This window comes from Rana temporaria, chromosome 13 (assembly GCF_905171775.1).
Source record: "Rana temporaria chromosome 13, aRanTem1.1, whole genome shotgun sequence".
Classification (NCBI taxonomy): domain Eukaryota; kingdom Metazoa; phylum Chordata; class Amphibia; order Anura; family Ranidae; genus Rana; species Rana temporaria.
Genome location: NC_053501.1, coordinates 95343592 through 95369215, shown reverse-complemented (window position 1 = coordinate 95369215; position 25624 = coordinate 95343592). Strand labels below are relative to the sequence as shown.

The 25624-nt window shown below is 41.5% G+C and overlaps 1 protein-coding gene across 2 annotated transcripts in view; it reads right to left on the bottom strand.

The window, feature by feature from the left end:
* LOC120920784 (SLAM family member 5-like) overlaps nucleotides 1-24325 on the bottom strand; it is a 135713-nt gene extending 111388 nt beyond the window's left edge. For both annotated transcript variants that reach the window (XM_040333079.1, XM_040333080.1), the window contains exon 1: nucleotides 24188-24325. In XM_040333079.1, the coding sequence (XP_040189013.1) occupies nucleotides 24188-24242 (55 nt within the window). In that variant the 5' untranslated portion in view covers nucleotides 24243-24325. The remainder of the gene's footprint in view (nucleotides 1-24187) is intronic.
* Nucleotides 24326-25624: the final 1299 nt, after the last annotated feature.

The following is a 25624-nucleotide window of genomic DNA, read 5'->3' as shown; positions in this document are numbered from 1 at the left end:
GCTTGGATTGGGAGCCTTCTTAAATTATTATACATATAATACTTTATCACTAGATATCAGGTGTTTTAAGTAAGCACTTGCACAAATTGTATTATTTATTTTCCCTTTGTCCCCCTTTCCTTCACCCCCCCCCCTTTTTTTATCTCTACTACTAAATGTAGACTGGTATATAATAGACACAAGTCACTATGCATTAGAACCTTAGAGGGAATTGATTCTAGAATTCTAGAACCTAAACACATACTTTTCTCATTTCTTCCTTTCTTCCCTCTCTCCTTTTTTTTCTTTATTATAGTAAAGCCCTGTATACATGATTGGATATCCAATGGAATCTAATCTAATGGATTTTTTCGTCTGATATCCAATGAAGCTGACTTTCATCAGTCTTGCCTACACACCATCGGTCAAAATCCGATTGTGTCCAACACGGTGACGTAAAACACTACGATGTGCTGAGAAAAATGAAGTTCAATGCTTCCGAGAATGCGTCGACTTGATTCTGAGCATGCGTGGATTTTTGACCAATGGACCTCCACACAGACGATCGTTTTTTTCTATCAGTTTTTTATCTATAGGAAAATTTTAAAACATGTTCTATTTTTTTTCACCGATGGAAAACAAACCGATGGGGCCCACACATGATCGGTTTGTCTGATAAAAACAGTCCATTGGTCTGTTTTCATCGGACAAACCGATCGCGTGTACAGGGCTTAACACTGGTATATTATAGACACAGGTCACTATGTACCTGCATTCTAGAGGGTATTGATTCTAGATCCTAAACACATAGGGCCAGATTCTCAAAAGGCTTACGATGGCGCAACGCCATTTGCGCCGTCGTAATTCCTAATCTGGCCCGGCGTATCTATGCGACTGATTCTTAGAATCAGTTACGCATTGATATCCATTAGATCTGACAGGCGTAAGGCTCTTACGCTGTCAGATCTTAGATGCAATTTTTTTTCCCGCCGCTAGGTGTCGCCGACGTCGTTTTCCCCCGTCGTCTATGCAAATTAGTTATTTACACGAGATTCCCAAACGTACGTGCGATCGAACAAAGTGAATTTACGACGTTTCCGTAGCATTTGCGACGCGTAAAGTTGCCCTTGCTATATGAGGGGCAACCAATGTTAAGTATGGCCGTCGTTCCCGCACCGAAATTTAAAAATGTATGTCGTTTGCGTAAGTTGTCCGTGAATGGCACTGGAAGCCATTTACGTTAACGTCGAAACCAATGACGTCCTTGCAATGTCATTTAGCGCAATGCACGTCGGGAAATTTTAGGGATGGTGCATGCGCAGTACGATCGGCGCGGGAACGCGCCTAATTTAAATGATCCACGCCCCCTACCTGGATCATTTGAATTAGGCGGGCTTGCGCCGGAGGATTTACGATACGCCGCCGTAGCTTTACAGGCAAGTGCTTTGTGAATCAAGCACTTGCCCGTAAAACTTGCGGCCGCGTAGCGTAAACGAGATACGTTACGCCCGCATAGTTTTACGCCAGTATACGAGAATCTGGCCCATATTTCTTACATCTCTTTTTCTCCTTCCCTTCTCTTTGGTGTCCCCCCCTTTTTTTTCTTCTCTCTTTTTTCTCTCTCTTTTTCTCTCCTCTCTCTCATGATCTATTCTGTCTTTATCCTCTTAATGTCTCTCCCCCTCTTTCCCATTTTGTTGATTTCCCTAACTAGTGGTTAGAGGCCCCGTACACACGACCAGTTTCCTCGGCAGAATTCAGCTTCCGACCGAGTTTCTGGCTGAATTCTGCCGAGAAACCCGGCCGTGTGTACACTTTCGGCCGAGGAACTCTATTTCCTCGTTGTTCTATGGGAGCTCTCGTCCCGCCGAGCTCCTCGGCGGCTTCAGGGCTGAACTGGCCGAGGAACTCGATGTGTTTGGCACGTCGAGTTCCTCGGCCGTGTGTACGAGGCCATAGACTACGGAGGGCCATATGGATGAGTATATTTTACATAGGAGGAGTAGGTTCTTCAGATAACTACTATCAATAATGTTAGCTTATTTTAATGTAGGGGGTATATTGAGACTGTGTATGTGTTTTATGTATATGTGTTTTAAGTATTTTTGTATTTGAAACGTATGATATGTAATGTGGAAAAAGATTAATAAAGAAAATATTACAAATATTCTAGAGGGGATGCATTAGAGAAAATGACTTCCCTTAGGCTTCCTCCCCACCACTTTCAGTAGTGACAGCTGGTCCCATGAAGTTGCTCTTTTTCTCAAGTTGGCTCTTCAACCATCTCATCAATGTCATCACATAAAACGCTTCTGTGACCACTGGTCTGCCATTGTAAGTAATGGCTTCAAAGGCCTGCCCACATTTTGCACCAGAAGCATCGGCTCCCAAAGTACCAAAGCATAAGGTCGGTAATCCTCTCTATTACATCTTCCTAGGCAAAATATGCAATATATATTGGAACAGGTGGGGGAAAGGTGCATGCAGTATATATTGGATTAGAGTTCTGCCACAAATATGCTAGATATGCCACTGATTGGCTGTTCATGTTTGTTGATGCTAGTGAAGAAACTTTACTGGTAAGCTCCTTTGTATGCAGATGTAAATGGTCCACTGTTCTCTGGAAAGTGCTGTGTAAAAAGTAACATTATATAACAGAGTCGTTTCTGTGAACAGTAGATTGGTGTGATCTATTAGACAGGAAACTACCGAGGTATTTCAATGGTGAAGTGTTCAGCTTTCAAATCGTCTTCCAGGAAATAACCTAAATTAACCACAGGATGCTGTACACACTTTAGATCTGTCATCTTCAAAAAGTTAGCTAGTGACCCCAATTACATGTAGGTACCCAGAGCGTCCAGAGAAACCCACCTAATATGCAAAACAGATGAAGTATATGTCGGCTTCAACATTAAAATCTCAAAGATGTACTGTACATCTTGTTGAACATTATAATGATAAGTACACACACAGCTATAGTTCTTGAAAACACGTTAAGTCAAGTCTAAGGCCCCGTACACACGACCAGTTTCCTCGGCAGAATTCAGCTTCCGACCGAGTTTCTGGCTGAATTCTGCAGAGGAAACTGGCCGTGCGTACACTTTCGGCCGAGGAAGCCGACGAGGAGCTCGACGAGGAAATAGAGAACATGTTCTCTATTTCCTCGTTGTTCTATGGGAGCTCTCGTCCCGCCGAGCTCCTCGGCGGCTTCAGTGCTGAACTGGCCGAGGAACTCGATGTGTTTGGCACGTCGAGTTCCTCGGCCGTGTGTACGAGGCCTCAGGCTTCGTACACACGATAGGATAGCCAGAGGACAACGGTCTAAAGGACCGTTTTTATCGGTCAAAACCGATCGTGTGTGGGCCCCATAGGTTATTTAACCTTCGGTTAAAAAAATAGGAACTTGCTTTAAAATTTAACCGATGGACGCCTAACTGTTAGGTCAAAACCGATCGTTAATACGCACGACCATCGGTTAAAAATCCACGCATGCTCAGACTAAATGAGGGGACAGGAGCGCTCGTTCTTGTAAAACTAGCGTTCGTTTTGGAGATAGCACATTCATCACGCTGTAACAGACAGAAAAGCGCGAATCGTCTTTTACTAACACAAAATCAGCTAAAGCAGCCCCAAGGGTGGGGCGATTGGATTTGAACTTCCCCTTTATAGTGCCGTCGTACGTGGTTTACGTGTCCGCGTTCTGACACGAACGGTTAATTAACCGATGGTGTGTAGGCGTGACGGACCATCAGTCAGCTTCATCGGTTAACCGATGACACCGGTGCTTCAGACCGTTCTCATTGGATGGACTGATCGTGTGTACGAGGCTTAAGAGCAGTCCAAAGTATAGCTGAACATGTCTGAATCAGCAATAAAAAAAAAATGAATGTACCAGAAAAAGTTTAATGCCTCATACACACGGACGGGTTTCCCAACAAGAAAACTGCCCAAGAACCGCCAGACTAAAAAAAAGAGAACCTATTCTCTTTTTGCCCTCCGGAATTCGTGGCTGACTTTTTCCCGGCGGAAAATGGCCGCTTTTGGCAGTTTTCCTGTGGGGAGAAAGCACGATGGAGCATACACATGATCGGTATTCCAGAGGAAAAGCTCTCATCGGAGCTTTCCCGACGGGAAAACTGATCGTCTGTATGGGGGAAAAGTCGAGAGGAGGTTCTTGTTTTCCCCTCTGGATTTCCGACTGACCTTTTCCCATTGGGAATCTCAGTCGTGTGTACAAGGCATAACACATGAATGAGCAGCAAATATTGTAAGTGCTTACTTCAGCAGTATAAATTGCAAAGGCTTTAATCTCACTTTAAAAAAAGAGCTCCGGTCAGTAAAAAAACATAAAAGTAAAAACTAGCAGCTTTTAATATTGTAGCTGCCTATTTTTTTTTAAAAGACACTTACCACCCCAGGGAACCAGCGCTGTAATCACCAGGGTCCAGGAGCACTATACTGAACACGCTTTGACGGCAGGAAGACGAGCTCGCCGCTCGTATATGTTTTGTACCACACTATTGCAACAAATGTGAGTTTTTTACCATTTTATCATTAAATACGTTTTTATTGCGGAACTATACTATGTGCCTCCTTCTCTCTTTCTTTACCAATATCCTATGAGCGATACGTCCTATAACATTGGGAAGCCAGGAGGAAGAGGAAGAGACACACAGGATCACTTACGAACTCGGCGTTCGTTGGAGACAGGCCCACTATTCATGTCCTCTGAGTGAGTGCATGGTTATGTGATTCATTATATTCAGGAGTGTCCTCACAGTATTACGCCATATATCCCTTTGCTGTTTACTTTATATGTAAACCTGTAGCTAGATTCAGGTAGGGGCGCGCAACGTTAGGCAGGCGTAGCGTAGCGTATTTACACTACGCCGCTGTAAGTCTACTGATACGCCGGCCTAACTCTTTATGAATCTAGCTACTGGTGCGGAGCAGGTAAGAAAGCTGCCGCTCCAGGTGAGCTACTAGGGTAATTGATGTCCACTCAGAGGCAGATGGGTGCTGGCAATGCACTGGATGTGCAAAAAACAACAAGGATATGGACAGCCGCACTCCAGTAACTTGAAAAAGACGTGCCCTTTATTGGGTACAGGAAAAAATGCACTACAGGTATCAGCACACAGTGGGATAAACAGCTGACGCGTTTCGCATTGAGTGTCAATGCTTAATCATAGCTAACAATAGCTATGATTAAGCATTGACACTCAGTGCGAAACGCGTCAGCTGTTTATCCCACTGTGTGCTGATACCTGTAGTGCATTTTTTCCTGTACCCAATAAAGGGCACGTCTTTTTCAAGTTACTGGAGTGCGGCTGTCCATATCCTTGTTGTTTTTTGCACTACTGGTGTGGAGCCCTTCAGCTACAAACAAGTTTCTTGCATCACTTAATATACACCTGAGGCTTTTTTTCTGGCTGTCCGTGCTACAGCCGTGAGTTAGGGGGCACCGAAGCTATCTCTCCTCTCAACACTCAAGTCCGTTTCTGGGATCACTTTTTTAAGACTTTCATCCTACAAGCTTTTTTAATCACATACATTGTGTCTTTTCTTTATCACATTTGAGTGATATCACCTGTTTATATATTTTTCTTAGTTTTTCATGTTCTTTTTGCTTAGATGCTTGCTAAAGTATTTACTTATTGCACTTTGATGTTCACTTTGCTTTGATGTTTTCTGAAGTATTTATATAATATAATTTACTTTACAAGAGGATTTTTGTTGCCTCTAGTGTGTAATTCACATATTTATAATTCAATGGGCTGTTTATCACTGTTTATGTTCGTTTAGTTATACAGCGCAGTCACTATCACAAATTCATTGACATTTTTTTCTGGTGAGGACAGACTACCAGGTGATTGCAGCAGTGCCCCCTAGCTTTAGTCACCGATAGCGCAGAAGCCCCCTTCTTTCAGGGCTGGTTCTTCGCCAGTCTTCGGGTTCACAGCCAGGGCCGGATTTCCCACAAGGCCAACAAGGCCAGGCCTCGGGGCGGCACTGTGTGCAGGGGCGGCGGAGGAGACAAGTAATTTTTCAGCGGTGCGTGCCATGCACTGCTGTTACAACTTTCGCCCTTACTTACCATTCCCAGTGACATTCCCATCTGGTGACAAGCGACGGTGGCAAGTGACACGCTCAGGGCTCCCACTCATTCTACATTATGGTGAGTTGAACTATTTCATTTTATATTACAATGTAATGATAGAAATTATGCATTTCAATCATCCTGACACCATAACAACCATGGTGCCGGAATGATTGAAGCACTAACACCAGTCATTGTCTGCGAAAAATGGCTTACCCCCCCCCTTGCGTCGCCCCCCCCCACCCATGTGATGATGGGGGGGGGGCGGCATTGAAGGACCCGGCCTTGGGGCGGCAAAGGGAGTAAATCCGGGCCTGTTCACAGCACTGCCATCTTGCTTTTGGGAAGTCGTCTGTGACTTCTGGGTGTTTTACAGACAACTTCCCACTGTGCACGTGTGAGACACTGCAATTTCTTAATGGTCTTGCAGTCCTGCAGTCTCCTGGGACTTGTGATGTGTCCCAGGAGGTTGCGGACTGGGAGCGGGGCTGAACTTTCACTCTGCTCGTCTGGGTAAGCAGAGCAGGAGTAGAAGCTACCACCTTCCAGAAATAGGGGGATATGAGCAGAACTTCTCTTTTCAGGTGACACAAACAAAATGCTGGCACTCAGGATATGGGTATAGATGTCAATGTGATCTAAAATGTCCAGGAGTAAGGGTAGACAGAGTCCAAGTAAGGGGAGATGACGTTTCCTAAATGGTGATGATGATGGGTCGAGGGTGAGACACACACTAAAGGCTCAGCTTTTCTCAGGAGTGAATCCAATTCTGGATTGCAACACAAGGTGAAACAGAAACTAGAAAAAGGAGCGTGCATGCTTCGTATGAGCTTCTCGTTGTAGTTTCCCCATACACCGGTGAAGTCACACACCGAGAGGTATCGTGCTCCAGGCGGCTCACATCTGGTCACAGTTTTCACACATGATCAGCCAGGTTCTCTCCTTGGTTCACCGGGCTTCTTGCAGCGGGTTCAATGCTCACACAGTAGACGTTGTAGATGATCCTGGGGGAATTCCTTCCTTATTGTTCATCATTCGTAACCTCCATGTAAGTGTTGGAATATCTTTGTTTTTGTGCAATAAACATTGCACTCAGAGGTCCTTTTCTGTTTCTCCTTCTCTTTTCAGGTGAAGTTCTGCTTTAATCCAATAGTGAACTTAAAGTGTAAGTCAAACTAAAACTTTATGTTTTGAATAGAGTGGGGAAAAGTTAAATTGGTGATCAGTGGGAGGAAGGATGAGCATTGGTGCTCAGTGGGTGGAAAGGGGGGGCATTGATACTCGGTAGAGGAAAAGAGGGACATCTGTGCTCATGAGGGAAAGAGGCTCCATTGGTTCTCAGGTTGGGGACTTTGGTCCCCAGTGGGTTACCTCCACTCTGCATCCTAAGCTACTGCCTTAGGCCCTGTACACAAGAGTGGAATTCCCGTCGGAAAAAAGTTGGATGGTTTTTCCGAAAGGAATTCCGTTCAAGCTTGCCTTGCATACACACGGTCACACAAAAGTTCGGTGAACTTTTGACTGCCAAGAACGCAGTGAAGTAAAAGACTATGATGAGCCGAGAAAATGAAGTTCTATGCTTCTGAGCATGTGTCGATTTGTTTCCAAACATGCGTCGGAATTTTGCACATCAAAATTTGTACACACGATAGGAAATTCCGATCAGATTTTTTCCTGACGGGAAAATAGAGAACCTGCTCTCTATCTTTTTCCAGCAGTTTTTCCATTGGAACAAGTCTGATGGAGCATACACACGGTCGGGGTTCCCGACCCAAAGCTCTCATCTGACTTTTTCCAACGGGAAAACCGATTGTGTGTACGGGGCATTACTCCACCTGTCTGCCAAAACTATGCTGGGCATGAAGTTCTATGTTGGGAAGGAGATTTATCTGCCTGAAAGAGCAGCTATAAAGCCAGAGCTGGATGCTGGAACAATGGTGTCCCACTGCAATACCTGGCAGTGGGACACCATCCCCATGACCTCAAGATTGAGTTGAAATCCCCAGATGGTCCAGGGCAGTGATGGCGAACCTTGGCACCCCAGATGGTTTAGAACTACTTTTCCTATGATACTCAACTACACTGCACATTGCATAAACATCATGGGAAATGTAGTTCTAAAACATCTGGGGTGCCAAAGTTGGCCATCACTGGTCTAGGGGAATCCAGGATTGTTGGAAGGTATGCAATCAAACGTCATTTCAAAAGTTGTTTCCAAAGTCGACCAGAAAGTTATCTAATATTTATTCCCTATTAATCCCTTCAGGATCTATTAGAGAGTTAACAGAAATGAAAAACTGGGAAAGGGAAATAGGAAGATCAATATCAGAGACAGAATGGAAGAATATATTTGAAATAATACATAAAATATCTACAGCGATTAAATATCAAGAAAAATACTATAAAATAGCAATGAGATGGTATTGGAGCCCGGTAGCATTAAATAAAAAAAATGGCAGACAAACAGATATTTGTTGGAGATGCAAGGTGGAAAGGGGGACTATTGACCACATTTGGTATGATTGTTATATGGTGAGAAAGTTCTGGAAAACAATATATGAGATGTATGAAAAAGTGGCGGGAATAGAGAGGAATCTAAATATAGATATCTCATTGCTATCCCTGATGCCAGAATCAATAAAGAGTATTAAGAAGGATATTTTTCATCATATGACATCAGCAACTAGAACAATAATAGCTCGTATTTGGAGAGAAAATAAAAACCCCAACATAGTAGATTGGATATGTGAAGTGAACGAAAGACAGATAAGAGAAGAGGGATACATAAATAGTCAAATGCCAGAATTATGGCAAAAATTAGATTGAGTGAGTCAATAACTTGTACAGTGCTACAAATGCGAATTAAATCGCCTCAAGGCGCTTTATCCATCCAGTGCCGTCCTTATTCTTCAAAAGAGGTAGTTCTTGAAGTCTTTCAACTTCAGTCCTGCATTATCACCCTGTCAGACATGCTCCAGATAGTGACTCCAAGGGGCTGTGCAGACACACAGACACAGTCCTCCATTGTCACCTTCAGGAAGCTGGTTCACAGCTATAGGGTGCAGCCAATGATGGAGTAAGTGCACGTAGGCAAGAAATGGTTAAAGAAGACTTAAGATGGCAAATTTGAATTATTTTGCTTATCTCAACCATACATTGTTTGTGGGGTCAGATATGTTTTTGCCTTCATTATCATTGGAACATTATGCAACCACAAATGGAGAGCAGTTGAAGCCACAGACAATGTTGGTGATATGTAATGATGATAGCAGTACTGAAACTTTTTTTTTTTCATATAGTTACCATAATTCAAGGCTATATAGAGAATATATGTCAGTATTTATATTCACTTATTATACTGTTACATACTCCATGTACTACATATTTTTCAAATTAGGGGAGGTTTTGATAACAAAAATAAAAAATGGACAACTTGCTTGGAAATTACCTGGATACACAACAGTTATGTCACATTCCTTCCTTCTAATATATTTGCTTCGTGGGGTTTATATTTGAGAAGACTATCTGAGAGAGCAGAAAAGGGACAGAGCCTAATTTTGCTGCATCAGCAGATATTTATTGTACTTAGACAGGGGTGGAAAAAAGAAATGTTCCTGGACTGCCGCACTCTGATAGGTGATTTATTGAAACAAAATGAACAAAGGATAAAATCCAAAGCTGTATAACATCCAAAAATGCATGCAACACTGCAATCAATGATAGAAAGTGGACATGGGGGACAAAAAAGCTAACATGTTTCACATCATGGATAGATGCTTAGTCATAGCTGGGTCGTGTGAGGATCTGAAAGGATTTAAATAGAAAACTTTGAATGCAACCAAACCAATTAGAGCTGGTCTTGCACAGCATTATAAAATTAGATACCTGATTGAAACTGACACAACCCATGGTCAGAACACCATCTGCACAATCAAAAACAAAAACACACATGTGTATGTGACATTCTAACCTAAAACACATTTTGTGATATAGACTTTATAAGTGTATGTAAAAACATACAAAGAAATTCAATAAATGAATATATATATATATATATATATATATATATATATATATATATATATATAAATATATATATATATATATAAATATACTGAAAAAATAAAGTGCTATTAAGTAAATATAAATGAAAACTGATATGAATGATATCGTGGTAATACAATTTGGAGATTATGTGTGAATGTGGAGTTGTTCATAAATACGGTGCTGATCTGTGTTGGAAATAAAACATAACAACAATGAATTGTTGATATGCAAGTGCGCAAAAACTGCAATAAATATATGAATGTAAACGTGTGTGTATATATATATATATAATTATGAAAACATGGTCCAACATTAAGTGAAATAAATTAAATGGAATTAGATTAAATCAAATTAAATAAAATATAAAATTAAGATCGAACCCATGTAGTGCAATAAATTAAATTGAATATTTATTTATTTATGTGCAGACAAATATGTTCAATGTTTGTATAATATAGTCATGCCCATGATGTAATATGGGCAAACCCCGACAAGCATGATGAGTATGCATGAAGAGAAATTATTTATAAACAAAAACATAATATAATAAGTTGCTAAAAAATTTGTATAAATTAATATACTAAAGTTGTTATAATTACTACCAACAACACTTGTCATATAAACAAATCCATTGCATCTAAAAGAAATATAAAGAATAATGTCATTAACATAAATCTATGCACAGCAAAGGAATACCGTATTTATCTTCATATTATGCGCCCCGGCATATAGCGCGCACCCCCAACCTGGAAGGGAAATTTCAGGAAAAAAAGAAAATACTCAGTTTGAATGCCCCTCGTCTGTGTCTTGCCCGGTGTCCATCGGCGGCCTTGTCTGGTCCGGCGTCCGTCTGCGGCCCTGGTGGTGTCCTCCCCGCTTCTCCCGCGCTGTTTCTGAGTGGATCCCCGCTTCCCGAGCTGTGTTTGAACGCCGCCGCCGACATATACCGAGCACAGTACACTCGGCCAGGCTCGGGAGGGGAGCCGAGCCTGGCCGAGTGTACTGCGCTCGGTATATGTCGGCGGCGGAGTTCAAACACAACGCGGGAAGCGGGGATCGGCGTATATCGCGCACCCACGATTTTCCCCTTATTTTAAGAGGAAAAAAGTGCACGGTTTACGCAGATAAATACGGTTTATGGAATAAAATGACAAGTGTGATGTGGGTCGAGCCCTAAACACTGAACGTTAAATATTAAAGGACGTATCTGCGTGGTGTAAATGTGTATTTCATAACCAAAAAAAGGTCTGCTTTGATTTGTTTCATTCCAAACAAAGGGAGTATATATAAACCAAATATACGTCCTGAAACTAATCCTGGAACAAGAAAACTTGTGTGCATTCAAAGAAAAGTATAATGCAAACAATATATAATCAATATATGAATGAGGATGGTGGAAATTACTAATAAAAATGTGATACATCCCACTCAAAATGTAATCCTGAGGGGCGTCTAGTATTCAAGAGAAATATCCACCGAACCTCTTGCTTACACAATATATTGAACTTATCACCACCTCTTGGTGGTTTTACAATTTTTTTCTAGTCCCTGAATAACTAAACTGGAGGTGTCCTTGTGATGGACCTCATTCCAATGCCGTGCCACGTTAGTCATATGATCCTTTTCGATGTCATAAAGATGATCTTATAGACGATCCTTAAGACATCTTGTAGTTCTACCTACATACTGAACTGAACACAACCTGCATGTAATGGCATATACAATGTAACGTGTGTTGCAATTGATAAAAGAATGCAGCTTGTGTGTCTTTTTCGTGGACATAGAGACAATGGTGTCCCCTCTTTGAATAAAGGGGCAATAAGCACAATTGCGGCCCCCACATTTGAAGGTGCCCTTGAAAGATAACCAATAGCCATTGGTGTCCTTACTTGAAAAGAAACTGGGTGACAAAAGTGCACCCAGAGATGGTGCTCTTCTAGACACAGTACGTATGCCTCCTTTGAGGGTTTCGGCATACGTTGGATCATGAGATAGGATGGGAAGGTGTTTGGTGACAATGCGTTTTATTTTCTGAAATTCCTTGCTGTATGCAGTGGAAAAAGTGGGAGTAGGCTTGATAACCCCATTATCCCTGTCTTTGTTTCTATGTTGTTTATTAGTATTGCCACCAAAACCCCATCTGAACTGCTGGTATATTGTCAAAACTATAGAATTTTTAGATGTGAGACTCTCGGGTGAGGGGAACATCATTACTTCTAATCTTTACAGAAAACCCAGTGCTGGAAACACCCTTCTTAGAGCAGACTCTAGTCATCCATACCAGCAGGTCAGTTTCTCAGACTTAGAAGACTGCGCAGCAAGGAGTGCGATTTCACGCAAGAAGCAGCAGCCATGTCCATTAAATTTCAGGAGAGGGGTTACCCTAAACCTGTCATTGATAGAGGCTTATGCATAGCTAAGGGTTCTTCTCGTGATATGCTTTTGATGAAGAAATCCAATAACAAAAATAAAAGTAAACGCAGATGGGGTTTTGGTGGCAATACTAATAAACTATATAATAAACAGTGCAGCGCAATAAAACAAAAAAAAATATATAAATGAAGTGAAAAGATACACAATGCTAGTGTATATAATAAGAAAAACAGTGTCCATGTGAGGAAAAACCATAAATAAATAAATCCACAGTCAGTCCAACGAAAAGAAATTCCAGAGTGAAAAGTGAAGGGATGACACCATATAATATCCACCACCAGTGAAAGATGGCCTCTCACCTCAGAGCTTAGACCCTTGCGGATCACAAAGCATATCTGTTTGTATTAACAGCTGACAGCCTCCATAGGAAACGGATGGATGGGATTTAGCACCACGGATCCAAACCCAATGACTTTCCAACAGGGATACCACCATATAATTGAAAAAGGGTAAAATCTAGTGCTCTCCGATTGGATTTCTTTTATTAAAAACGAACAATAAAAAAGTTGCACTCACATGTAAGGACACTCAGTACTAATAAACAACATAGAAACAAAGACGGGGATAATGGGGTTATCAAGCCTACTCCCACTTTTTCCACTGCATACAGCAAGGAATTTCATAAAATAAAACGCATTGTCACCAAACACCTTCCCATCCTATCTCATGATCCAACGTATGCCGAAACCCTCAAAGGAGGCATACGTACTGTGTCTAGAAGGGCACCATCTCTGGGTGCACTTTTGTCACCCAGTTTCTTTTCAAGTAAGGACACCAATGGCAATTGGTTATCTTTCAAGGGCACCTTCAATTGTGCTTATTGCCCCTTTATTCAAAGAGGGGACACCATTGTCTCTATGTCCACGAAAAAGACACACAAGCTGCATTCTTTTATCAATTGCAACACACGTTACGTTGTATATGCCATTACATGCAGGTTGTGTTCAGTTCAGTATGTAGGTAGAACTACAAGATGTCTTAAGGATCGTCTATAAGATCATCTTTATGACATCGAAAAGGATCATATGACTAACGTGGCACGGCATTGGAATGAGGTCCATCACAAGGACACCTCCAGTTTAGTTATTCAGGGACTAGAAAAAAATTGTAAAACCACCGAGAGGTGGTGATAAGTTCAATATATTGTGTAAGCAAGAGGTTCGGTGGATATTTCTCTTGAATACTAGATGCCCCTCAGGATTACATTTTGAGTGGGATGTATCACATTTTTATTAGTAACTAGCTGAATACCCGGCGTTGCCCGGTCTTCCTATCTTAACCTTTTGGGGAAGGAAAATCATAGTAATATAAATATACCCATCTTTTATATAAGGGTGTAGGTAAGGGTTAATTTAGCTGTCATATATTTTTATTTGGCATATAAGTAATATGTGTACCAGGTATTATTGAAATATCTCCAGGCGTACAGAAGTTATGTGGGAACATACATTTCCCATTGATTTGCATGGGACTTTAAACAAAAACCCCGACCCTCACAAATGGGGGTAGTTAAGGGATAAATTAACTATCCTATAGTTTAAGTGGACATATAAGTAACATGTGACCAAGTGTTATCGAAATATCTACAGCCGTTTGGAAGTTATGAAGTAACATGTATTTCCCATAGAGTTGAATGGGACTTTAAAGGAAAACCCCGACCATGGCAAATGGGGGTGGGTAAGGGTTAAACCACCTATCCAATGTATGTTGCTGACACATAAGTAACATGTGTGCCAAGTTTCATGTTAATATCTTTAGCCGTTTGGACGTGATGCTGGAACATACATACATACACACACACGTTGAGTTTTATATATATAGATTTCCACCATCCTCATTCATATATTGATTGTATATTGTTTGCATTATACTTTTCTTGGAATGCACACAAGTTTTTTTGTTCCAGGATTAGTTTCAGGACGTATATTTGGTTTATATATACTCCCTTTGTTTGGGATGAAATAAATCAAAACCGACCTTTTTTTTGGTTATGAAATACACATTTATACCACGCAGACACGTCCTTTAATATTTAACGTTCAGTGTTTAGGGCTCGACCCACATCACACTTGTCATTTTATTCCATATATTCCTTTGCTGTCCATAGATTTATGTTAATGATATTATTATTTATATTTCTTTTAGATGCAATGGATTAGTTTATATGACAAGTGTTGTTGGTAGTAATTATAACAACTTTAGTATATTAATTTATACAAATTTTAGCAACTTATTATATTATGTTTTTGTTTATAAATAATTTCTCTTCATGTATAATCCTCATGCTTGTCAGGGTTTGCCCATATTATATCATGGGCATGACTATATTATACAAACATTGAACATATTTGTCTGCACATAAATAAATAAACAAATATTCAATTTAATTTATTGCACTACATGGGTCCGATCTTAATTTTATATTTTATTTAATTTGATTTAATCTAATTCCATTTAATTAATTTCACTTAATGTTGGACCATGTTTTTATAACTATATAAATACACGTTTACATTCAAATATTTATTGCAGTTTTTGCGCACTTGCATATCAACAATTCATTGTTGTTATGTTTTATTTCCAACACAGATCAGCACCGTATTTATGAACAACTCCACATTCACACATGGTCTCCACATTTTATTACCATGAAATCATTCTTATCGATTTTCATTTATATTTACTTAATAGCACTTTATTTTTGCAGTATATTTATATATATTTATTCATTTATTGCATTTCTTTGTATGTTTTTACATACACTTATAAAGTCTAGATCATAAAATGTGTTTTAGGTTAGAATGTCACATACACATGTGTGTTTTTGTTTTTGATTGTGCAGATGCTGTTCTGACCATGGGTTGTGTCAGTTTCAATCAGGTATCTAATTTTCTAATGCTGTGCAGACCAGCTCTAATTGGTTTGGTTGCATTCAAAGTTTTCTATTTAAATCCTTTCAGATCCTCACACAACACAGCTATGACTAAGCATCTATCCATGATGTGAAACATGTTAGCTTTTTTGTCCCCTATGTCCACTTTCTACCATTGATTGCAGTGTTGCATGAATTTTTGGATGTTATACAGCTTTGCATTTTATCCTTTGTTCATTTTGTTTCAATAAATCGCCTATCAGAGTGCGGCAGTCCAGGAACATTTCTTTTTTCCACGGATCAGCGCAGAGTCTGCACTTGTCAGTACTACAGGGCGGGAGCACAGCATAGGTCCCAGGGCTTGGAGCGGTACTCTTTTCCACTTAGACAGGGGTGGTTGGATTGCACCACTCATTGCAATAATACCCTTTATAAAGAGTTGATAATCGAATGATGGTGGCAACAGAAAGACCAGCATTTCGAAAATAAAAAAAGGGAAGGGTAGCGAGGAGCAGCACTTACTGCTTTAAAGCGTGTCCTGCTGTGACAGTGGGTTAGGACTTCTCTCCCCCGCAGCTGCTGTCAAATTTAAAATCCTTATGGTTGTGCAGGGCTCTGCCCTGATGGCTGCGTCATTCATTCATAGGGATCTGTGAATGAATAACCTACAAGTCCTGTCTCCCTCAGTGGCAGATGGACTTGTAGTTCTCAGTTGACTCAGTGGAACCCATACAGTGGTACGGGCAGAAAGCTGGAGGGACAGTGTGCAGGAGCCTGCCATTGCACCCGGGATCTGCTGATCGTGGGTGCAATCTCGTGTAGGGAAGAATAATGAATGCCAAAAATATGTGCATTTACAATTTTTTTTCCTAAAATGTGAACTTATCCTTTAACCACTTCCCGCCCGGCCTATGGCCGATTTACTTCCGGGAAGTGGCTACACAATCCTGACAGGACGTCCATGAACTTCCTGCAGGATTTCATGCCGCGCCCATCGGTGATGCGGGGTGTCAGTCTGACACCCTGCATCTCCGATCTCGGTAAAGAGCCTCCGGCGGAGACTCTTTACCACGTGATCAGCCGTGTCGAATCACGGCTGATCACGATGTAAACAGGAAGAGCCGTTGATGGCTCTTCCTCACTCCCGTCTGACAGACGCGAGTAAAGGAGAGCCGATCGGCGGCTCTCCTGACAGGGGGGGTTCGCGCTGATTGTTTATCAGCGCAGCCCCCGTCGGATCGCCACACGGACCACCAGGGTAGCCCACCCTGGACCATCAGGGTGGGCAAAAAAAAAAAAAAAAAGCATGTAAAAAAAAAAAAAAAGAAGCTTTTTTTTAAAAAAATAAAAAAGATGCCAATCAGTGCCCACAAATGGGCACTGACTGGCAACATGGGTATATCTGTGCTGCCCCACAATGTCCATCAGTGCCACCCCACAGTGTCCATCAGTGCCACCCCATAGTGCCCATCCATGCCCAGTGCCCACCTATCAGTGCCCATCTGTGCCACCCATAAGTATCCATCAGTGCCACCCATAAGTGCCACCCATGAGTGCCCAGTGCCGCCTATGTGTGCCCATCAGTGCCGCCTATGTGTGCCCATCAGTGCCGCCTATGTGTGCCCATCAGTGCCGCATACCAGCGCCGCCAATCAGTGCCACCTCATCTGTGCCCGTCAGTACTACCTCATCGATGTCCATCAGTGCCATCTCATCGGTGCCCATCAGTGCCACCATATCAGTGCCCGTAATTGAAAGAGAAAACGTACTTATTACAAAAAAATTAACAGAAAAAAATAAAAACGTAATTTTTTTTCAAAATTTTCAGTCTTTTTTTAGTTGTTGCGCAAAAAAAAAAATCGCAGAGGTGATCAAATACCACCAAAAGAAAGCTCTATTTGTGGGGAAAAAAGGACGCTAATTTTGTTTGGGAGCCACGTCGCAGGACCACGCAATTGTCATTCAAAGTGCGACAGTGCTGAAAGCTGAAAATTCGCTTGGGCAGGAAGGTGCGTAAGTGACTGGTATGGAAGTGGTTAAGCTTGTCATATCGGTGCCGACTGTTGCACAATAAAATGGGAGTGTATTTACCAGTAGTGTTTTTGTTTGTAATTTTAAACACAAGGCGTTTTTACTGGCATAATGCTATTTGGAGCACTGCACATCTTTTTTTACATGCTGCCATGGGTACAATGTCATGTGAACATGACTAAAGTGAATCGGAGGAAGAATCACAATAATAGAGGGTTTGTCTCCCACTAAAAGTGCATTAGACCTGAAATAGTAGTAAGGTCAGATAATTCTGGTAGCGACTGGCGGTACATTTCTTTTCGGGGAGGGCAGCAAACAGTGCACCCACAGCCATACCCCCCACCGCCCCTTTCAGTCAGTCGGGTCATCAGGAGCACCGGCACTTACCCAATCTATGGTGGGCAGCGCTTCACCCAGGCGACGGCTTCCCTTTCCCCTGCTCTCCTCCGCGGCATCACGGGGGATGGGCGGTAGCTTCCCCTGCACTCCTCCGCGGCATAACTTCCACAGCGCATCTCCCCCTTCTTCGGCCAATTGGAACACTTCTCCTTTCAGTCAATTGGAAAACGGGCCTCAGACCCGTTTCCCGATTGGCCGGGAGGAGAATCAGTGTGACAATAGCGAATATTCATTTGCTATTGTGGCACAACTGGGTGTGATCAGGGCGCTGTGCTCTGCACCCTGAGACCATCCTTTTTTGAAGCCTATTAGAGCCTCAGGCTCTAATCACGTGCTTTAAAAAAAAAAAACCCTGAATGGAATCCATGCGTCCGGCACCCTGCGTGTAAGTTAGGGGGCTGGATGCATTGATGGGGGGAGGCACCCGTGCGCCCCTATGGACGGGCCACCACTGCTTACAGGTGGTGGACACACACGCTGATGAAAATTTCCTGGGTTCATACTAGTGTGTGCTCAAACACTGCACGTGATTTGCACAGGAATCGCACCGCATTCCTGTGCACAACACATGCAATGTCTGTGCCGCGCAATTTGAGTCTTACATTTTGTATGGCTTAAGTTGCATTGCATCCGCGCCAAAATGGTGCAAGACCCTTTTTTCCCCACACCTGAATTGCATCACATGGGTGCTCAGTGCTCACACCCATGCGATGCAATTCTGGCAATAGCACTGCATTTTGCGATCTTTCAGGGTGCTGTTTAACATCGACACTCGCAGCAGATCACATGGATGCCATGCAATTGCTATGCAGTGTCATGCGATGCAGGGAAACACAGCGAATATTGTTTCCCACATCACACAAGTGTGAACCAGAGCTGAAGAATAAAGAAGGATGATTTATTGACATGGTTTCATTTTAGAGACATAATATTTCACTAGAACTGTATACTTCAAATAAATACCACTGATTTTTTATGTATACAGATACAATACATACAGTACTTGGTAGTTATCCCTGGAACTACAACAGGAGAAGTACACTGCAACATTTCTGCAGCTTCTATGTGTAGCCTGGACTCCACTTTTTGCAGAATTTGGAAGTGGAAGATTTAGAGGAAGTGTTAATCTAAGGTTTGGTTCACATCTGTGCGGGTGGGTTCCGCTACTGGTCCATATCTGTTCCTGCAGCTGCAATCACTCACAAAGAAAACTGCGCTGGATGCGTGTGGGTGCCATTAATCCTAATGGATGCCACACTCACTGGAAACCGCACTGCAATTGCAGTTACCGTGTGGGCTACGATTTCCAAAATGCTACAGCATAGATGGCAAACACAAGGCCGAATCCAGCCCTCCAGGCCATTTCATGTGGCCCTCGCACCTCTCCTGCAGGAGATCTCCAGCCCCCCTCTGGTCGTCCTCCTCCAGAACCCTACTTTTTGCTTTCAAGCAATGTATCAAGCTTCTTCCCAGCAGCAGCATAAGGAAAGGGGGGTGCACTGTGATGTAAGGGAGAGTGGGGGACTCAATTTCTGATGGTGGGGTGGCTCTTGACATCTAATGTAAGGGGAGGGGATGCACTGGACATCTAATCTTACATATACAACTAGCGTTTGACACCCCTGTGCTACCCGGAAGTAACCCTAGGGAGACATGTGGGTTACATCTTCGATCTAAGGGGGCTTCAATCTAAGGTAATTCATAATGAGCTAGTAGAACTGGCACTGGAATTGTGCTGGTTCCCGCATCGTGCAGTTTACACAGACGGTTGGTGGAGCACAATAAGGAGTTAATGAGTAGTGCACAAATACTTTCATCACAGTGATTGGAATTCCATCAAGAACTCGCAAGCAGTTCACACGGCCCTATGTGAACCACTGTCAATAGAAAGGTAATAATGCAGATATTTGCCAGCACAACATGGATCGACAAACTGACCTTTTATTGCATGCTCACATTACAAAGTAGTGCAGCGTTTCAGAGCCACGCAGTGCCCCTTCGTCAGGCATGTGATGTTCCTAGTATAAAGGAGAAACACTGATCGGTCTCCTCCACTAGTCAGTCCCATCCCCCCACAGTTAGAATCACTCCCTAGGTAACACATTTAACCCCTTGTTTGCCCTGAGTGTTAACTCCTTCCCTGCCAGTGACATTTATACAGTAATCAGTGCATTTTTATAGCACTGATCGCTGCATAAATGTGAATGGTCTCAAAATGGTGTCAAAAGTGTTCAATCGCAATGTCACAGTCACGATAAAAATTGCTGATCACCGCCATTACTAGTAAAAAAAATAATAATAATAAAAATGCCATAGATCAATAACCTATTTTGTAGGCGCTATAACTTTTGTGGAAATGAATCAATATACGCTTATTGCGATTTTTTTTTCACAAAAAATATCTAGACGAATACATATTGGCCTAAACTGAGGAAAAAATATGTTTTTTAAAAAAAATGGATATTTATTATAGCAAAAAAATGTAATTTTTTTTTTTTTTTTAATTGTCGCAGTTTTTTTGTTTATAGTGCAACAAAAATAAAAACCGCAAAGGTGATCAAATACCACCAAAAGAAAGCTCTGTTTGTGGGGGAAAAAAAACTAAAAATGTCATTTGGGTACAGTGTTGCATGACCGCACAGTTGTCATTCAAAATGTTACAGCACTGAAAGCTAAAAATAGGCCTGGGCAGGAAGGGGGTGAAAAAAATGCCCAGTATTGAAGTTAATAGAAAGTTAATGACACCCCCAGATCGGTTCGCTTATCGCAGTGCAAACTGTCAAATGGTGCAGGAATCGGTCCTCATGGGTGTAAACACCCATTCAATCTGATTCCAGTGCGGACCAAAAAATGGGTCTTACACCATTTTGGTCCACACTGGAATCGCACAGACATCGCATGTGATCTGCATAACAGTGTGGTGCGAATCACATGCGATATCTAACTTCAAACAGGTGTGAACCCTGCCTCAATATATAACATCTTGGGGAAAGGGAACCCAAACGAACATCCACCGCTGCAGACAACTCAGGTGCAGGCAATGCACTTAGCAAAGCAGGAACAAAAATTGTCTCTGGACAGCCGCACTCTGAACATATTGTAGCCTTTATAAAAAAAAGAAAAAAGGACAGCACTACAAGTCACAGCAAAGTAAAATTAAACTCAACCCCTGATGCGTTTCGCACTGAAACTAGTGCTTAGTCAGCTATGACTAAGCACTAGTTTCAGTGCGAAACGTGTCAGCAGTTGGGTTCCATTTTACTTTGCTGTGACTTGTAGTGCTGTCCTTTTTTTTTTTTTTTTTAATAAAGGCTACAATATGTTCAGAGTGCGGCTGTCCAGAGACAATTTTTGTTCCTGCTTTAGGGAGATCATCTTGTGGTATTAGAGAGGATTCACCAACCCTGACTCTCCAGATAGCTTTCTCTCATCACAGAAAACCAAAGAAAGTGATAAAAATTGTCATAGAATAGTATTTTAATATTCCTGACAACCATCTGGGTAAGAAGTTCACTTTAATACAAGTGGTGGAGTGATCTTCCGGGCGTTTATTCTGGAATCTGGATATCAACACACTCTTTTCCTTTGGTGATATTTAAATATACCCTATGGACTGTCTTTTTTTTTATTTTTATTTTTTTATCACCCATTCACAAGGACTGGCTTTGATTCATTTCTCATTTAAAACTTTATGAAATTCTTTGTGAGCACTGTATATGTATATTTGTCATACGTTTTTGGAAGTGGTTTACACATTGGATGTATTTTTATTGTATTGCACAGTATCTCATTACGATCAGCAATTCTGTATATTTTCGCACCATGCACTTTACCACATATTTGGAGCGCTGCACATTTTCTCTATACATTAACTTATTATTGACACCTTCTGCGGATCGCAACTGCAGAGCATTTTGAATGCTGTGCGGGAAATGCGCAAGGTGTGTGGGTTTCTTACACCACATTCTGGTGTCAATCAGCCCAGAAATATCTATTTAATCCTCCTGGTAAGCAGAGAAGAGCCTACTGGGTCTGTTTCAGACATATTTCATCACAGCCTGCTTGCGCCCTTTCCCGCGAATAACTGAACAACCCAAGGAAAAGACAAACACGTGCTTAACCATACTACAGACTAGGGATGAGCGTCATGTTCGATCGTTCGTCGAATTACGAACAAAACGGGTCGTTCGCGTCAAATTCGAGTGACGCGCCACGGCCCAAAATTCACTGCGGCATTGCGCGCTGATGATTGGCCAAGCATGCACTATGACCCGCATGATGGGCCAATTACAGCGCGCAAAAAACGGAGAGCCATATTTGGCCAAAGCCAGGGTGGCTTTGGCCAATTATGGTTTAGGGGGTTAAGTACACGCCCCACACTATAAAAGGCCATCTGTAGGGCGGCCTTGTGTAGTGTGTTGCGGCAGTTAACAGAGAGAGACAGAGAGAGTGTCATTTTTTGCAGGTAGATAGAGCAGGCAGGCAGGCTGGCTAGTCAGTTAATGTTACAGTGTGTAGAGAATATATATACACATCCCAGGTGTTGTACATATATTTATACACTGTATAGTTTAGCTAGATCAGTTCTTCCTAATTTACTGGCAGGCAGGTGATTGTGCTATTTAAAGACGTTAGCACAGGCATACTATAGACACCCAGCAGGTACAATATGCAGGAGCAGTGATTTTAATGATGCTTAAATTAAAATTTAAATTTAAAAACTGATGTTTTTTCAGGAGTCCTGCTCCTGAAAAAACGACTGTTTTTTAAACTTTTTTCCATTGATACATGTTCCCTCAGGCAAGACCTGGGTTCTCAAAGACATTTTACGACAATAACTTGCATATTGGGCTTTAAAATTAGCACTTTTGAATTCGAACGTTCGAGTCCCATAGACGTCAATGGGGTTCTAAATGTTTACGCGAACATTCGGTCCGTTCGAAGGTTCTGGTGCGAACCGAACGGGGGGGGGGGGGTTCGGGTCATCCCTACTACAGACCTTTCACTGCCACTCATTTATCTTATGAACAGCAAACCCTATTATGCAGCACAGATACACCCCATACACATCTGAAAGGGGCTGTTTGTTACATGTATGTAAGTATGTATATAAATATATATGCATACATATACACACACACATATATACAACATACTATATATATATATATATATATATATATATATATATATATATATATATACATACATATATACATATATACATTTTTCTAAATAAATAAAATTAAATATTCCCCCTCCCAGACCAATCCCCATGTCCAAACAATAATCATACAGTATATCATGATGATAGTGATTTGGATGGGTGTGAGCATCGTGTACGTGTGAACGCAATAGCATCTAGATTTTTATTATTAACAAACCTGGGGGAAAAAAAATCAGAAGCAAGAGGTCCCCCAAAAAGGGTTGGGACTTTTAAGGCAACTGAATATAGGATTCAAAATGTATGTAGAAAATATTTTTTTTTTCCATTAAATTGACAATAAAAAGTCAGTATGTGCACTCATCACCATATTTGACTAGTTTAAGAACAGAGGCAATACCGTTGATGTGGTATAAAGATATAAATCTTGGGGGGGGAATTATATTTTGGAGTAATTATCTGGGAGTGCACAAAATTATATAAATGTTAAATTGGGGGGAAAAAGTACAAGGCTATGCATTGTTTCTAATAGTTCATCCCCCCCCCCCCCCCCCCCACAATATAGGAAGTAAAAATATCTGCAACAGAAATTGTTACTAAATTAATGCTGCATTTGCCTGGGAAAAACATTGTAGAATATGTTGGGTTAGACTAGAAGCACAAAAAGGTATAAAGTGTGAAAGCACATAAAGCTAGGAATGCACAAAATCATTGTTTCTCAGTAAATAGTGATTATCTCTTTTACACATATTCTTATTATCTCTTCTGTCTCCTTATTTATGTTCCATATGTACATTTATAACTTTTGTGTTATTTTATTACTATTTACATATAAATGCGTCTCAAACAGTATCTTACATTTTTAAATAAATATAAAACAGTCCTATCTTCTTTATGTTTGTTGTATTATTTGTTCTTAAATAAATACAAAACAGTCCTATCTTCTTTATGTGTGTTGTATTTTTTGTTACATTTCTATATGCTGTGATCATTAGATGCTACATTTGCAGCTGAATCTTTGAACTTGCCCCCAAGAAACAAACACAGTACAACAAAGAATTGCACATACATGAAATGTACTAGTTTTCTACACTCTGTTCTCTGGGTATTTCTGCCAGCATTGATACCTAGATATTAATGTATATAATCTGTATGTACTCACCACAAGTCATGCAAAGATAGAGTAAGCCCAAAAGCAGCTCTGTTCCTAAGGTCATCTTTGTGAAATGCTAGACTTATAACAACAATAGAGCCGAGCAGTGAGCACATGTTTCAGACCACTCCTCCTTGCCTACTCCTGGCCTGAACGTCAGTAGCAAAAGACATCTTTTATTAAAATGATAGAATTCTAGTGTCCAATTCACATCTATGCAGGTGCGATTCTGCGTGCGCGATTTTTGCACGTTTTCGTGCGTTGCGTTTAGGGCAGCCCATGTATTTAAAAAAGCTGCATTACATGCTAAAATCACACAAAAGAAGTACACAGCACCAAAAGACATAGGCCCGGATTCACATACATCAGCGCATATTTATGCCGGCGTAGCGTATCGAATATACGCTACGCCGACGCAGTGCAGAGAGGCAAGCACAGTATTCACAAAGCACTCTCTGTCAAATCTACGCTGGGTTTCCTCGGCGTAAGCCAGAGTAGGTGGAAGTGGGCGTGAGCCATGCTAATGAGGCGTGACCCCATGCAAATGATGGGCCAAGCGTCATACAAGTACTTTAAAAAAGAACGGCGCATGCGCCGTCCCGTGGACGCAACCCAGTGCGCATGCTCAGAATCACGTCAAAACAACTGCCTAAGATACGTCGAATCACTGCCTACGACGTGAACGTAACCTACGCCTAGTCATATTCACGTACTACGTAAACGACGTAAAATACGACGGCTGTGTTCCCTGGTCCATACCTTTGCATGAGTTGTGCCTCCTATATGGGGAATAACTTTACGCCGGACGTACGACTTACGCAAACCGCATATATTATGCGCCGGCGGCACCTACGTCCGTGAATCGACGTATCTCCCTCATTTCCATATTTGAATAGGAAATCAATGGGAGCGCCCTTGCGGTCAGCATAAATATGCGCCCACGATACCCCGGCGTAGGAAAGTTACGTCAGTCGGATGAAGCCTATTTTAAGGTGTATCTTGGTTTCAGAGTATGGAGAATAGATACGACGGCGCATATTTGCACTTACGTGGCGTATCTCGAGATACTTCGGCGTAAGTGCTTTGTGAATCCGGGCCATAGTGTGCATCAGGGTGCCATTAAGAATGAATGAAGCCCTCATCTCAAAAAAGACTTGCAATTTAACCCCTCCACGCTTAAGGGTAAAACAAATGTTAATGCGTAAGCGCAGTTTTACACTTTGATATATGTTAGTAAAAACGTACATATCATAACAACTACTTTGTGCATCCAGGTGAATTATACCTTGTTCTTTTCAGAACAAATTCGACTTTCATTTAGTGGTAAATGGTAAGGATATTTCCTGATTTTTTTTTTATTTTTATTATTATTATTATCAAAAAAAAACTGTCTTAAAATAGTAAAAAAAATCATTTTTGTTTTAAAGCGGAGTTCCGGCCACAATT